General features: G+C 42.6%; 1 protein-coding gene across 9 annotated transcripts in view; it reads left to right on the top strand.

Annotated features, from left to right (window-relative positions):
- CAPN6 (calpain 6) overlaps positions 1-16,756 on the top strand; it is a 68,919-nt gene that overhangs the window by 10,070 nt on the left and 42,093 nt on the right. For all 9 annotated transcript variants that reach the window (XM_083485102.1, XM_083485103.1, XM_083485101.1 and 6 more), the window contains 2 exons: positions 32-93; positions 6,534-6,707. In XM_083485102.1, coding sequence (XP_083341228.1) covers positions 6,540-6,707 — 168 coding nt within the window. In that variant the 5' untranslated portion in view covers positions 32-93; positions 6,534-6,539. The remainder of the gene's footprint in view (positions 1-31; positions 94-6,533; positions 6,708-16,756) is intronic.

Here is a 16,756-nt window from a genome sequence, read left to right as displayed (position 1 = left end):
ACTATTGACAATTTTTATGTTTTATTTTTAGAAAGAAATTTAACAGGAATCGTTCAGCAATCCAGCCAAATTTCTCCTGATAAACACATTCAGGTATGTAGTTTTGATTAATATACACATTTTATGCAAGCAATTTTCTCTAATAGAATGCCTTTTGTATGTTGTTTTCACTAATATACTGTATTTTTCACTTCATAAGGTGCACCTCACCATAGGGCGCACCTAGTTTTCAGAGGGGGAATTCAAGAAAAAAAAATATTATTTAAAGGGAGTGCTGAGCAGAACCTGTATGCATCCCAGGCTCTGCTCAGCGCTCTCTTTAATGAGCCACGTGGAGTGTGTGTGTGGCTCTTGGGGGCTTTTGGCGCCGCTAAGGCAGAAGCTAAAACAGCTAGAGGGAGCGCTGCGCAGCACTTTCTCTAGCTGTTCTGGCTTCTGGGGTAGTCATCCCGCTGCCCTGCAGAGGCTTCGCGGGCTACCCCAGAGCTGCTCAGGAGCTTGTTGGGGCTGGCGGGGGAAGCCTGGGTCCCCCCCCAAGCCCCAAAGAGCAGCTCTGGGAGTATTCCCCACCTCCCGCAAAAGCCCACAGGAGCTGCAGGCTTTTTTACGAGGAGGGAGAAGGGACTGACGTGGCCAGTCAGTCCCTTCTCCCTCCTGGGGAAAAGCCTGCAAGAGCCGTGCGGAGCTTGTGTGCGGCTCTTGGGGGCTTTTCCCACCTGACTCCCCCCTGCATTCGCTCCATAAGCCGCACACACATTTCCCCTTTTTAGGAGGGAAAAAGTGTGTCTTATGGAGTGAAAAATATGGTAGAATCATAGAGTTATTCAATCACTGAATTCAATAGGGCTTACTTCTGAATGGACCTTGTTAGGTCTGCACTACAAGCCCAGAGTTTAGAATGGTATAATTGTACCTATGTGGGTATATTGGCTCTGCATTGGCATACTGAAAATGGTCATGGAATCATAGAATTGTAGAGATGGAAGGGACCCTGAGGATCATCTAGTCCAACCCCCTTGCAAGGCAGAAAAATGCAGCTGTCACATACAGGGACCAGCCTGCAACCTTCGTGTTATCAGCACCACACTCTATCCAACTAAGCTGTTAAGAACACCTAATATATACCTTTTCGTGCATATTGTTTGGTTGAACAACTGTGCCACAACATTTAGAGAAGTGCAAATTTTGAAGGACTGATGCGTTTCATTTCACATATGGGTTGGAAAATTAGGCAGTTTCTAATTAAAATGCAAACAAAACTGGATTACTGGATAGGTCAGTTGATTAGAGCATGGTGCTGATAATGCGAAGGTTGCAGGTTTGATCCCTATACGGTACAGCTGCATATTCAGGCATTGCTGGGGGTTAGATCCTCAGGGTCCCTTCCATCTCTACAATTCTATGATTCCATGACCATTTTCAGTATGCCTATGCAGAGTCAATATACCCACATAGGTACAATTAGACCATTCTAAACTCTGGGCTTGTAGTGCAGAGCTAACAAGGTCTATTCAGAACTAAGCCCTAAGTTAAATTGAACTAGGAGCCTTAATGGGTCTTACATCACCCCTCTGTTTAGATGGTACTGCGTATTAATTCACTTAAGGGCAAAATATTGTTGAGCCAGTTCCGCTGCATTTGGGCAGCCTTCTGGTCTTGTTGCTGAGTGGGGTTACGGATGTCCTCTCCAAAGTCCTAACTGGATGGCAGTGCTGACCAAGGGTGGGCAGTTCTAAACAGGGTGGCCAGATGCTAAACAGAACAGGGTTTCTTTACATCAGTTATCTGTGTAAAAATTAGGGTTTCAGCAGATATAGCTCAACATACAAGGCACGCCTGCTGAAACCTTCATTTCTGAGCAAGGTTTGAAGATACCGATCCCTTTTAGGTCCGGCCACACGAAAGCTGAAACTTGCAGAACCGGCATTTTTTAAAGGTCCCTTTCCTACCTCTCTCCAAAAGACAATTTAAGGACACGTCAATTTGGGCAGTGGCATTGTCAGGGCAGGACTCTGGGGCAAATGTCCAAGCCCCGCTCGGCAGAATGAGCAGAAGAGCTAATAAATATAGCAGAGCTGGCTCATCACATTCTGCAGTAAGTGAAGTAATGCACATTACCATCTAAATGGTGTGGGGGCTGTAAGAGAGTATAAAATCACCTGACTGTTGTATTTCCTGACTTTGATGCCTACCTGGGACAACCAAACAAAGTGAACAGAACTTCTACATGAGCTTCATGGCAGGTAGGATACCCTTGCTTACCGGGCAGGAAACAGGCAAAGTGGTGGGGAGATTGGTTTCACCAGCACATATGCACTACACCGATCAGGCAATCCCAGCAGATGCATTTACACTTAACGGAACACACCACCACCTCTGCCCTCCCCATCTGCCTCCCAGTAAGCAACAGTGACCTACACACCAAGACACTTTTTGGCCTTTCTGTATTTTGAGAGGCTGCCCCTGGTAAATTGAAATAGTTGGAGCGTATCTACTTTGTTTTGCGAGTCCCAAGCAGGTGACAATATCAGGAAATTGGCTCTCCTCCTACGTTCCTGGTGAGAGGTCCATGCAGCTTGATGGGCCAGGCATTTTGCAAAACTGAATGGGGGAAAGTAGCTTCCCAGGGCAACTGCTGAACCATAGTTTGATTCACTCAACCAATTCTATTCATGGGGATTAACTCTGCATGTTTTCACACAATTCAAAATTAAGTCATGCCAAGGTGTCAGGTATGCTCTTGATTCCAAAGCAAGTCTGAGTCATTCAGAAGATACAAGGGTTGCCAATTTTTCAACTGGCCACTATAACTTTGCCATTCAGAAAAGTGCTCAGTATGCAAGGATTAGCCCATGATTATCTTTCATTGCATGGATTTAAATACTATCACCTGCTAATTCCTGCATACTAAGCTGCTATTAAAGGCTGAGCTATGTGAACAAGTCGAAAAGTTGGCAACCTTAGAAATCATAGTTCCTTGTGGTTCATACACTGTGCACAGTGTATGAACTGCAATCCCCTGGAGCCAATTTTGTGGATGGAAGAGTTCTCAGGGTTGTAAACAGCTGGATGGAGAGTTCTGAAGGCATCATGCAAAAACAAACAACTTCCATCATCCATTATGTGCCATTTAACAGGGTTACTTACTGCATAACTAAAAATAAATCACATAACTAAAAATAGGATCATATATAGATGAATGGGGCAGTTGCTGTAGAGCTGGACTAGCTGGGGCCACTCGCATGTGTGTGTGAATGGGGGGAAAGGACCAGCCAGTTTCCTACAAGAGTCTGCCCAAAGCCTATAGAAACCCACCAGCAGCACTCGAATGCAATAGCCCTGTCTCCTACTGTTGTTCCCCATTGACTGCTATGAAGAGGCATAGTGGCTCTAATCGCAGAGGTAGCGTAATTACCATGATTGCAACTGACCATTCTGTCCTTAATTTATTTTAAAGCTCTAAGTAGGTAGCCAGCATCACCACATTTTGCGGTAGCAAATTTCATCGCTTTAACTACACATTGTGTAAAGAAGTACATCCTTTTATCTGCCCTGAATCTGCCCCAAACCTAAAGTGTTTGCCAAAAGGCTGGGGGGGGGGATTTCATTTTATGGCAACTCAGCGTGTTCCAGCCAATTTTGGTTTAAAAGCCTCCTTCAGGGGGCTACAAAAAATAAAGTCCATAAATCACAGATACACAGCAATTAAAAACAAACAGCATTACTGACTGATTTCATCAAGCCGTAACTGTACTTAGATTAAAAAGCAGCCTGTAGAGATCTTTTTAAAATGTATCTTCCATTAAACTGAAGACCGAAATTAAAAACCAGCAGATTATATGTTTTTGATGGCATTAGTCATGGTGAGTTTATTTATACACCACATTTACTCCAAATACCATTTGGACTCAAAGCAGTGCACAGGGGGGAAACCCACTTAAATGCAATTGTATGACGATCATAATATATAATAAATATGATAATATCATTGCAGCACTCACAACTGGACAACCAACATTTCGTAATGTGTGTGTTTGAGTGTGCGTGAGAGCATTATGAGAGCATTATGTTGACCACTATGTTCGTTAACAGTTAGGTCCCCAACCCTGGTTCTGTGTGAGAGAGTGAGAAACTTCTCCACACCCGCTTTCTCTGAACTAGGAATGGGGGAGAGTGGGGTCCTTCCAAATGTTGTGGAACTACAACTCGCATCAGCCACAGCCAGCATGACCAATAGCACAGAAAGATGGAAGCTCTATTCCAGCAATATTTTGAGGGCTGCAGCTTCTCCATTCCTGCTGTACTATAGGATGCATGATTTTATAAGCATCCATCTTTCCCCCTTACTCATCTCCTCCACCCTCCAGGTTTAAAAAGCCCCAAATGTTGTACCAGTCCCTCCTCTGGGTGACAATACACGGCTCAGGACAGTAATGTGCTCCTATATGCCGTTACGCGTATGAATGAGCTGGCTGATGGGCCACTCTAAGTGAGGCCTTCAGATCCGTGCAGCGGATATCTGTAAAGCCGTGTTTCATTAATGCGTTGTCTTGCAAAGGTTCTGCGGAGGTGGAATAAGATAATCAGGGTAGATCTTTTTACACAGCACAGAAGATTAGTACAAGGTTATAACCTTGTGATAAACGTTTGTGGGCAGCAGATGCTTCTGTTGATTACGTTTCTACTCTAATTATCGAAGGAAGAGCCCCTCTCCCATTGTGATAGTTGTGGTGGTGATTAACTCATACAGAATCACATCCTCTCCTCCCTCCCCCCCAACCGCCACCCCACAAAGTCACACCTTATTTTTCCCTGCAGCTTTAACTTGTTAGATCACATTTTTATAATATGCACTGAACCATGATGTTGTCGGAAAACCTCAGGAGATTCCTAGTCAGTGTTGTGTACTGAAAGCAGAAAAGGGGGTGTGGGGTGATGACCATTAAAATCCTACCTGTGTGAATTGCGGCACAGCAGTTTGCAGACATATGGAGAGAATATTTCCCTTGAGCTGATTTAGGCTGGGACATGTTCATAAAACGCATTTGCAGTTTATCCACTGCAGTGTTTTGGTTTTTTTTTAAAATCAGAAAATGCCAATGAGTTGTATCACAAACTAAAGATCTCCATCCTACCCAAGAAGACAATGTATTTTTGGTCCACGTCCAGTCTTGATACCCCCACCTCAAATTTGCAGTGCTTCTGTGTGTGAGAGAGGACAAAAAGAATCTTGTGGAACCTTAAATTAATCTATTTGTTATAGTGTAAGCTTTGTGATTATCAGAAGATTCATGAAGTGAGATCTTCAGTGAGGCAAGCCGCTTCATACTGAGTCAGACCATTGCTCCATCTAGCGCAATATTGTTTACACTGACTGGCAACAGCTCTCCAGGGTTTCAGGCAGGAGTATTGTCCAACCCTACCTGAAACTGCCGGGGATCAAACTAGGGACTTTCGGCATGCCAGGCCCTTCTGCTTTCTGTTCTTGTAATGTGTTCCAATGGATGAATTTTCTTTTAAATTTCGTTTAGCAAAATAGCTTACATGAGTTTAATACTTTTATTAAAAATAACCAAAAAACCAAAAAACTTTAAAAGCAGCAGACAACACTATTAAAAAAATACTTAAAATCAACTGTTTTAGAAACAAATATGAACAATAAAATTATATGCCTGGCTTAGTTGGACAGCTCAGTTGGTTAAAGCATGGTGCTGATAATTCCAGTGTTGTGGGTTTGAGCCCCGTATGGGACAACTGTATATTCCTGCATTCCAGGGAGTTGGACTAGATTATTCTCAGGGTCCCTTCCAACTATTCAATTCTCTGATTCTATGATTCAGCTGGCCTAAACAACAACAGAAAACAATGCAATGAAGATGCCTGCCTAATATTAACATTAATTATACATTGAACAAGGTAATCGTGGCACGGAAATCATTTCACTATGGTGTGATCCTAAAAAGTTGTGGGTTGCATGTGAATGATGCAATAATAAGGTTCAGGGCCAGCTGCTTTTCTGGGAGGGTGTCAATCCCGTTAAAAAGGCCCATGGGCACCCAGTTGCATGGTCCAAAAAAAAGTACTGCATTATTCACAAAGAGCCAGTGGTTATGCTGAATTCTTCTCCAGAGAAGCAGTGTTCATATCACTACAATCTCTGTTTAAAGGGACAAGGCAGAAAATGACGGGGAGAGACTTCAGATTATATTTGCGAAGAATCAGAGTAGACTATACTGGCTCAGAGCAGAATGAAGTTGGTGGGCAGCACCTCAACATTTGCCCCAATGGACCAGTCCCCACTGGCATCCTTCATGAAAGAGAGAGAATGCCACAAGTATTTAGGCACATAGCTCTTTATTACTCTTCAGCCCATCAATTCTGCCGTACCCGTACCCTTCTTTTAATTTGCAATCCATCATTTGTAAAGATTATCGGCCTTGCCCTGGATTTGCTTCTTGCTGCTCATGTCTTAGACTGATATGTTGGTTAAACAGTTTTTACAAAACGATTTGTCTTCATCTGGCTTTGGACAGATCGCCATGCGTTCTACAACGGCAAAACCCTTCAAGGACCAAAATTACTTCGAACTCAAGCGGCAGTGCCTTGAAGAAGGCAAGCTCTTTGAAGACCCTGAATTTCCAGCTTGCGATGCATCTCTCTTCTACAACACTCCTCCACAGGGGAGAGTGGAATGGAAACGCCCACAGGTATTTGTGAAGTACCTATTCTACTTGAGTCTGATTATCTCTATTGTTTGGCTGAATTCTCACCTCTTAATGGCCTGGCTTTGGCATAATGTATCTCAGTTTATTGAGACAAGCTGTGCCCAAGCCTTGTTTACCACCTCTTCCTTGCTCCCTCTTGGTGTGCACCAGATTTCCTGGGTTAACCAACAGTTGTCCCCTGTTATGTCTGAACCAGGAATCTATGGTTACCAGGATCACGTTGGGTGAAATTGCATTCAGATATAAGTTTCCCCAATCCCAGTAGCCTCAGTTTCCCAGTTCTAATGAAGCAGGAATCCATGATTAATTAACCCATGAAGTCTTCAACTGTGGCATGCTGTGACAGGAGGAGGAAAGAGAGGGACTGTGTGGACAAGGCTTGGGCATATTGTGGCTTAATAGGATGAGATATGTTAGATCTGCACAGGGCCAATAAATGTTTGTTCTTCTTTTCCAAGAGGTGGAAGAGAGTATGGATTAATTCAAGCCAGATTTGAGTCAGGAACAGTTTTTCATGATTGGAGTCACTGCAGGGATATGTTAGGTGCTGGTAAAGGAGGGCTGATTTTGACCATGTGCAGAGGGCCTTTTATTGTTCTCCACCAGGACCTGACCTGAGACACTAGCCTTGGGGATGCCTGTATAAAACTATCTACTCAACAATCCTCAGCTGAAACAAATAATAAAAATGTTTCATCTTCATTTTTAAAGTTGGCATCATTGACCTGCATGGCCAATGTTGCTTTAATAGTGTGTGGGGTTGTTTTTGTTTGAGAGCGGGGAGTTATTCATGGGGAAATTATATCAGGATTCAGCAAATCAGTACGATTCAATTAATTATCTTAAATGATTGAGATACATCATGTGTGCAAATTGTGCCCCCTGTGATTGCACAACTTCCTCCTCCAGGAAACAAATGATGTAGCCCTAATCTTGAAAATGTTTAAGGGAAAAAGCTTTAGATATTTTTTATTTCTGTCCACTTTTAAATGCTGAAGCTTTTTATTAAATGCTTTTATTCATTGCCCTTGTATTAATTACTGCCGCTCAATTTTTAGAGGGTATGTTTGTTTTAACTGGATAATTTATTATTACTACTGCTTCCGTCACCCTAGAAGGGCAATTGTGCTGTAATCCAAAGGCAAGGCTCAATGGCATAGTGCCTATACATGCAATGGTGCCCTTGATGGCTACCCCTGGTATCTACAAAGCCTCCGAGCCACCCCTACACTGCCCCATTAAGCATTAAGTTGTGGAGATGGTTACATCCCCCCCTTATTAAAAGGCAAGGGGGCAGCAGTGGGGTGCTGTAGGTGGGCTTTTCTGAGTGCACTGATTTCTTATTTAGAATTGACTAGGTGAGAGCCTAAAGCGAAACACCTTACTTGTTTTATATTTAAAGTTTTATTTCTCTTGTCGCTTCCAAAGTTGTTTGCTTTAGTCACATTTGTTTGTATTTATGACTCTTAGTTGTAACAAACCACAATATAGCCAATTATTGGTAATATTGATTGTCTTATAAATTAGTTACTGTACATCTGTGGTAGTTGAAGGTTTTTGCATATTTTGGAGGTATCTATATATAAACAATTTATACTATGAAATTCCTTTACCCTTGTATTTTCGGTAGTAAGAATGCCTAAAAATATTTTTCATGCAATATTCTTTTTTTTTTAGCTACAAGATTAGATCAGAACATATATTTATTTTTGCATACATTTATCTTTTGAATAAATGTGCAATTACTGTTTTGAATTTTATTGTGTCCTTCATGGGTTGTGCAAGCCGCTGTTCTGAATAATGCTTTTTATAGCGTAGCGGCTGCTTGGGATGAGTTTATAGAACCAAGTGGGACAGTGTCCTGAAAAAGTTGGGGAACCACTAGCATAGATCATGGACTGATCCCAGTATATTTTGATGTAGGTGAAATACAATTTCACACACAGCTTAAAATTGGGCCGTGTTTCAGAATTCAAATTAAAAACTATTTTCACATATTCCTTTTTGAAACTTCAAACCACAAACCAAGCAGCGAATTTCGAGTCAGAGTCCAAGCTGTAGCGATGTTGCTGATGTTAATAATGTATTGGTTTGTTAAGCCAATCTGGTTTGACAAGACAAAATCAGGGATTGCACGACTCTCTTTTATCACGGACCAAAACTGTATTTAAACTTGGATGTAAAATGACATTGATTTCAATTCCGATCTGTATTTGTTTCCATTCTGCCGCTCTTATCATTTTGGCTCAGCTCTAGTTTGACATTTATTTATTTATATTTATTTAATAGAATTAATATGCTACTTAACATGTTATTTACTTGTAAGTGGTTTGCATAACATATACTCTAATTACTGGTACAATCAGATGTTAAATACAAGGTCACTTAAAAAATGCATATAAATAAAACCAGCACTTAAAAAAAAGCACATTCTAAAATAATATTGCATGTGAAATTTACATAACTTGCTTAAACAACTTTTTCTTTAGCAGAAGCTGAAAACAAAGAGCAGCGTCCTAATATTTCTGATAAGGGGAACATTTTTGCACTTATTTAGCAAATGTCTTTGACTGCGCAGGATGGATGTTGTTAAAACAGTCTGCGTGTATTCATTTACTATGATTCTGTTCCCCCTCCTTTTCTCCCAGGCTGCCTTCCTCTCAGTTCCCTCTCAGAACATAGCTGTCAACGTTTCCCTTTTTTTAAGGGAAATTCCCTTATTCCGAATAGGATTCCTCGCAAGAAAAGGGAAAAGTTGACAGCTATGCCTCAGATTCATTATTGGTCTGCATCAGGGCTGTGGCATCTTTCTTAGCTCAAAAGTCACATTGCCTCAAGGGAAGCCTTCTTGGGGCTTCATGCCCAGGGGTGGAGAGGGCCAAAGCCAAAAACGGCAAGGAAACAAACGTACCGTATTTTTCACCGCCCTATAGGACGCACTTTTTCCCCTCCAAAAATGAAGGGGAAATCTGGGTGCGTCCTATGGGGCAAATGCAGGCTTTTGCTGAAGCTTGGAGAGTGAGAGGGGTCGGTGCGCACCGACCCCTCTCGCTCTCCAGGCTTCAGGAAGACATCCGCAGCCTAGGCAGCCCTGCGGGAGGTCCCGCAAGGCTCCCCACACTGCGGATATCAGCCTGCCGCCCAGCGTGAGGGGCGCCCTGAAGCAGAGTGCCCCCTGCGCCAGGCAGACATCCGCAGCGTGGGGAGCCTTGCAGGAGTTCCCCGCAGGGCTCCCCACGCTGCGGATAGCAGCCTCCCGCCCAGTGCGAGGGGCGCCCTGAAGCAGAGCACCCCCCATGCCAGACAGACATCCGCAGCGTGGGGAGCCTTGCAGGAGTTCCCTGCAGGGCTCCCCACACTGCAGATAGCAGCCTGCCGCCCAGCGCGAGGGGCGCCCTGAAGCAGAGCGCCCCCCGCGCCAGGCAGACATCCGCAGCGTGGGGAGCCTTGCAGGAGTTCCCCGCAAGGCTCCCCATGCTGCGGTTAGCAGCCTGCCGCCCAGTGCGAGGGGCGCCCTGAAGCAGAGCGCTCCTCGCGCCGGGCAGACATCGGCCAGCCCCACAAGCTCCGGGGACAGCAGGGAGGCGCAGCGCCGCCATCCCGCTCTTCCTCGACCTGGTTCTGTTTCCCCGACCTGCTTTTGGGGGGGGGAAATAAAGGGAATTTTTTTCCCTTTATTTCCCCCCAAAAAAACTAGGTGCGTCCTATGGGACGGAGCGTCCTATGGGACGGAAAATACGGTAACTCATATCTTTGTACAAACAGACTCATTTCAGCCATGAAAACAAACTAGGGGGAGGGGGGATACATTGATGCAGATACACCAACAATATTTTAATATCGAGAAACGTTATTCGTATCATGACATCAATATACATGTGTGAGTACAACAGTTGCGACCACGCCACCCGCCAGTTCCCTGTTGGCATTTGATGGGAGTAGGTGTGTTTTTAGTGCAGCTAAATGAAAAATTACGTGAAATGTAAGTGTTCCAATGCTGTTTTACATTGTTTTGTTAAGATTTAAAAATACCAAAGGTAAGTTATCCCACTCAGTAATCAGGATTACATGTAAGTGTAAGTAAGTTCAGTGGTTTTATTAATAACTTTTAGTTTTCTGAAAATGTCTGTTGGGACACTTTGATACACTAAGACACAGGGCACATTGATATGTATAAAAGTGCCCCGCTAGTGTACAATAGTGCCCCAATATACAAGTTTACATGGAGTCTCTAAACTGATTTCCTACTCATGAAATTTGAAAAGAAAAAAACCCGTTGTTTACTACATGGCCAAAGTCATTTCTAAATATCTGATTATCAAGTGTTATATCTCCGGGGGAAAACAGGATCTTGTATGTTTGTCTTCCCCATTGTAGAAGATAAGGCAAGCGTTGATTTCAAGGATGTTGTTTTGCAGTTGCCAAAACCAAATTTCTCAAAGGGCGCATCTCGAACATTATCTCTTTAAACTTTTTCTTTTGACTTCAGTGGATATAATGTGCAATAGAAGCTAAACGTTAAGTAATTATCTTATTTTTTATAAGCATTTTGTTTAAATTACTATTTTTTTTACTACCTAACATGAGTTCTTGTACTTTCTAAAGTTTTTCCAAAGTTTTTTTTTATTAAATTGGATAGGATGTTTGAGGAAAGATTAATAAAAGTTTTGATGTTTTGTTAAGAAAACCTGCCATAAAGTCTATATATGTGACTGTTAGTTTTGATACGTAATTTAGATTTTAAGTAACAAATTGTAAGGCTGATTATGATCTCTAGATAAAAATTGGTTTTTTCATTATTATTTTCTAAATAATTACCATTCTCATACAATTTACGTTTTGTATCAAAGTGCCCCATCCACTGTATCAAAGTGCCCTGTAGGTGGGGCAGAATGATACAAAACCCATTTTTTTTACTCAAGTCATTATATTTCCATTATCTTCTAACTTCTTTTGATTGCTATTATAATATTGATTAGTTATGCCGTGCATAAAGCAATTTTTTTTTATTTGACTCATTTTGGTACATAAAATAGGAGATGAAATTTTTCTGCATCAGTCTGCCCCACTTCCCTCTATACACAAACACATACATCTCCACCCACATAAGCAAGAGGCATCACTATCACAGTTCAAGGACAAATTCTAGCCAGGCAAAAGCACTTGAGGAAGATCTGAAGCAGGGCTAGTGAAGAGGGGGATGTGCAGAGAGTCCCAAGACCAGACAGAAAGAAAGATGGAGGGCTGCCTTTGGCCTCAAGGACTTAAACTGACACCCCCCTTTCAAGTGAGTTTCTGAGATGGCTACTGAGAGACTCTTCTTTTTTCTTTGCTTTGATTAAAGTAAAGGTAAAGGGACCCCTGACCATTAGGTCCAGTCGCGGGCGCGCTCATTTCGCTTTATTGGCCGAGGGAGCCGGCATACAGCTTCTGGGTCATGTGGCCAGCATTACTAAGCCGCTTCTGGCAAACCAGAGCAGCGCACGGAAACGCTGTTTACCTTCCCGCCGGAGCAGTACCTATGTATCTACTTACACTTTGACGTGCTTTCAAACTGCTAGGTTGGCAGGAGCAGGGGCCGAGCAACGGGAGCTCACCCTGTCGCGGGGATTCGAACTGCCGACCTTCTGATTGGCAAGTCCTAGGTTCTGTGGTTTAACCCACAGCGCCACCAGAGACAAATTTTTAAATGGGGGGGTTGCTCAGAGGATGTCTTTCATTTCATTTTATTAAAATGCAAAAGGATCTCTCTTGATATAATCATCATCATCTGTATTTTGTTTAGATGTTACTGTGTTAGGATTTTAGTTGCGTGCTGGGTTGTTTATATTCTCATTTAGTTTTGTTATGGCATTCAGGCAAAACATATGATTGTTAAAGCTATCTTGAGAATAGGAACTAGGAAATCAGGGCAAGCAGTCCCCCCACCCAAGATTTCCACTCCTTTGTTTTCCATGCTGTTGTTCTGCTTTGTGTTCTTCTCCTCCTCAATGTGGGCTGAATGAGAACATGCAAGTTTGAATTGGGAGGCAGAGAAATTCAGACAGAGAATGGCAAGGTTTTGAGCTGTGAGTTTGCCTGAAGTAGAAGCAGCTTGGAGTAGGGAGCCTTGGGGACCCATCCTGTTGCTTTTCATGGGGTGGGAATCTTGCAGAACCTGCAGTTCTGCTGTTTACTGTTGGAGGTTGTTTGCTTCCACTATGCTCTGCTTGCATATTTATTATTATTATTATTATTATTAAGTAAATAAATAAATAATTTTATTTATACATCGCCCTCCCCAGCCAAGGCCGGGCTCAGGGCAGCTAACAACCAATAATAAAAACAAGTTGTTTGAAATACAACTTAAAAAACAAGATTAAAATAAAACATTAAAATGCAGCCTCATCACAGGAGGAGAAAGGAAAAAAGAAAGAGGGGGAGGGAATCAAATTGATTCTAAGCCAAAGGCCAGGCAGAACAACTCTGTCTTACAGGCCCTGCAGAAAGAAATCAGATCCCACAGGGCCCTGGTGTCATGAGACAGAGCGTTCCACCAGGCTGGAGCCAGTGTTGAAAAGGCCCTGGCTTTGGTTGAGGCTAATCTGACTTCCTTAGGGCCTGGGACCTCTAGGATGTTGCCATTTATGGACCTTAAGGTCCTCCGTGGGGCATACTGGGAGAGGCGGTCCCGTAGGTACGAGGGTCCTAGGCTGTGTATTGTTGCAGGTTTAGGGGGTCAATCTGAGTCCCTTCCAGTTCTTGGGGTCCTGTATTAAAGACTAATGGAGGATTCTATTGTTGAACTAATCAGACAAGTTCCTTTGTGAGATAACCTGTAGCTGACCACTTAAGTGTTCTTATTGGCATCCCAAAAGAATGAGTTGGGTTGCCAGAGCTACAACCAAGTGATGGTGCCCTTCTGGCTAATGGGTGGATCTTCCAATCTCCTCACCTGGCTGGTACGTAGAAGGACAATAGGCAGAAAGCAGTGTTTGTGAGCTGAGTGAGAAGAGTGGGCAGAAGCTAGAGAGTCAGAGACATGTTTGGGGCTCCCCTGGAAACCTAATGGGGAAGCAAGATCTGTTAGGGTGCTAATGCTGTTAGGCTCAGGTTGTATATATGCATATATAAACCATATGCCCTAAAGGCACCACAGTTTCTGTTGCCCCTCATTCCAAGGAAGCCTGGAACCCCTGGAATCTATCACTGCTCAGAGATTGGGTTGGGGTGTAACATCACTGTATACATAAACTATATTCCAGTGCTCTCTCACACAGAGGAAGCTAAATTCTGTAGGGTTTGACCAAGTCTTCTCATTACTCAAGGAAGTGAACATGTTTTAGAATGAAGAAGCAAAGTGTTCATGTGGCAGGGAGCTTGAAGCAACTTGAACAGAGTACCTGTTTCTAAATGAAGGGCAAGCCTCTGTTGAGGCATTGGAGAGAGTTCAGGAATCTTATTAATATGGATCTCAGGCCAGTTTCCTTTCAACACTGGGAGATACTTGCCAGATTATTATTATTATTAATGTGAACCTGCAGTCTGGGAGAATGGAAACAGCATTTTGCAAATTATGAATCAAATATTGTCATGTTGTTCCAGCCTCTGAATTCTGGAAACATCTTTTTGAACATGGGTGTGTTCCAATTTGAAATGCCTTTCAAGTGCTGGAGTAGAACTGGCTCTCAGTCATTGAATTGCTAAATAGTTTTATGAACGGAAGAGATCTATCTAAAACCTTCTGCCATTCATATCTTTAAAATCATGTTTAGGGAAGTTTTTAATGTTTGATCTTTTACTGTGTTTTTTAAAATCCTGTTGGAAGCTGCCCAGAGCGGCTGGGGAGGCCTGGCCAGATGGGTGGGTATAAGTAATAAGTTGTTGTTGTTGTTGTTGTTGTTGTTGTTGTTGTTGTTATTATTTATTATAATAACCCCAAAATAGACACACATACCTCAGTTGGCATCAACTTGCAGTGACTAAATCAATTGCTAATGAAGTGGTACCTTGGTTTACGAACTTCATTGGTTCCAGAAGTCCGTTCTTAAACCAAAACTGTTCTTAAACTGATGCGCGCTTTCCCTAATGAGTCCTCCTGCCGCTAGTGCCCTTCCACCGTTTGGATTCCATTCTTAGACCGAGGTAAAGTTTTCAAACCAATACACTATTTCCGGTTTTGCGAAGTTTGTAAACCAAATCGTTCTTAAACTGGACTGTTCTTAAACCGAGGTACCACTGTAGATAAAATAACCCTGTTCTGCTCTAAAACTTCTCCCATATCTTCAGAGATAATGTTTGATTCTCAAATGCCATCACTCAAATAAATAGTAATAAATTATTATTATTAGAAAATTAGTAGTATGTGAGATTATTAGCCTCTCACAGAGCAAGTGACACATTTCTATAAAATCTTTTAAAAATACTTTTAATGGTACAATCAGACATGGAAGAGTCCTCTGTCATCATACAACAATATTATTTTCTTCTTCCTCATAACCATCAATCTTCATTGATCCTTAGCTCTATATTGCTGCTATGCTGAAACAGATATTCCAGGTTGCTCTTACACTTGGATAGGCTGTCCCTAGACAGGAAGGTGTTAAACGCATGTGGTGGCTTAAAAATAAACCAGGAAGGTTGGCTTATCTTGCAGAGATGCATATGGCATACAAAAGGAAGCTGTTAAGACACGTTGCCATAGCAACTGCATCTTCAGTGGCAGCAGCAGGCCACAAATATGCAGCTGTAATGTAGTCAAATTGCTAGCTGTGCGTGTGTGCGTGTGTGCATGTGTGTGTGTATGCGGTGTGTGTGTATACATATGCATATATATAAATATATATATATATATATATATATATATATATACACACATGCGTGTGTGTGTGTGTGTGTGTGTATATATATATATATATATATATATATATATATATATATGGGAGGGGGTGTAACAAAGCAATCACAGCCTTACCTCCTACCAAACATAGCTTTAACCTTAGTAGTCTCAATATCATTTAAAGCAAAGAGTACAAAATTGTATGCCAAAATTGTATTTTGTATGTACAAAATTGTATGCCACAAAAAAGAATCTGCATTTTGTGGGAAATAAATAAAATGACTAAAACAAGAGGGAGGAACCTTCAAGCCTAATCCTCAGAACATTCCCCTCTCCAGGCTGTTCACTTCATTGGTCCTGATCATGGCTCTTGCCTGCCTGGATAAAGGCTAGAGAGCTGTGCGAGTGTTTTTGTGTGAGCACATGCTGTATAAAGGTAAAATTCACATTTGTTGCTTTGCCCAGTTTTGCCTCCGGCCTCACCCACTGCTGGCATTTGGCCCTCAGAAGGTTGCCCAGATGGGAATGTGGCCCTCAGAGTTGAAAAGGTCACTGATCTCTGAATTTAAGGCTCCTGTGAATGCAAGGTATGTTCCTGCTCTTCTGACTTCATTCACATCCTTCTATTCAAGCTCAGCTGTGGTCAGCAGCAGAGAAGTACTGACGGAGAAATAGCAGTTTAAAGTACAGTGGTACCTCTGGATACGCACACCTCTGATTGCGTATCCTTCGGGTTACGCACGCGGCAAACCCGGAAGTGACAAAGTTTCAGTACAGAAAGAAGGGAGTCGGGGCAGGCTCTGTTGTGTTGGCTTTTTGGTGTTGTCTTCTGTGTTGTACCCATATTTGCTATTTCTCTTTGTTAAAACAAAAGCAGCAGCAACAACACAACTTCCCAATCTATTCAGACCACTCCCACAGCTTTCTAATCTCAGTCTTCTTGCCCTTTTAGCTCCCATGCCATAGCCAGTGAAGTTGTACAACCTGCTTTCTCTTTTGCATCCCTGCCCAACCCTGACTTCATGCGAATCCAGGATTATGATTTACTACTACAGAGCCTCCCACGGAGACTGTGTGATGAAAGCCTTACCCATTTATATGTACAAAAAGGTAAAGGACCCCTGACAGTTGAGTCCAGTCACGAACAACTATGGGGTTGCGGCGCTCATCTCGCTTTACTGGCCACAGACAGTTTTTCGGGTCATGTGGCCAG

The sequence above is a fragment of the Podarcis liolepis genome (genome assembly GCF_965112155.1).
Source record: "Podarcis liolepis genome assembly, chromosome: Z".
NCBI lineage: Eukaryota > Metazoa > Chordata > Lepidosauria > Squamata > Lacertidae > Podarcis > Podarcis liolepis.
The sequence above is the reverse complement of the archived record's forward strand: the minus strand, read 5'-3'. Positions and strand labels throughout refer to the sequence as shown.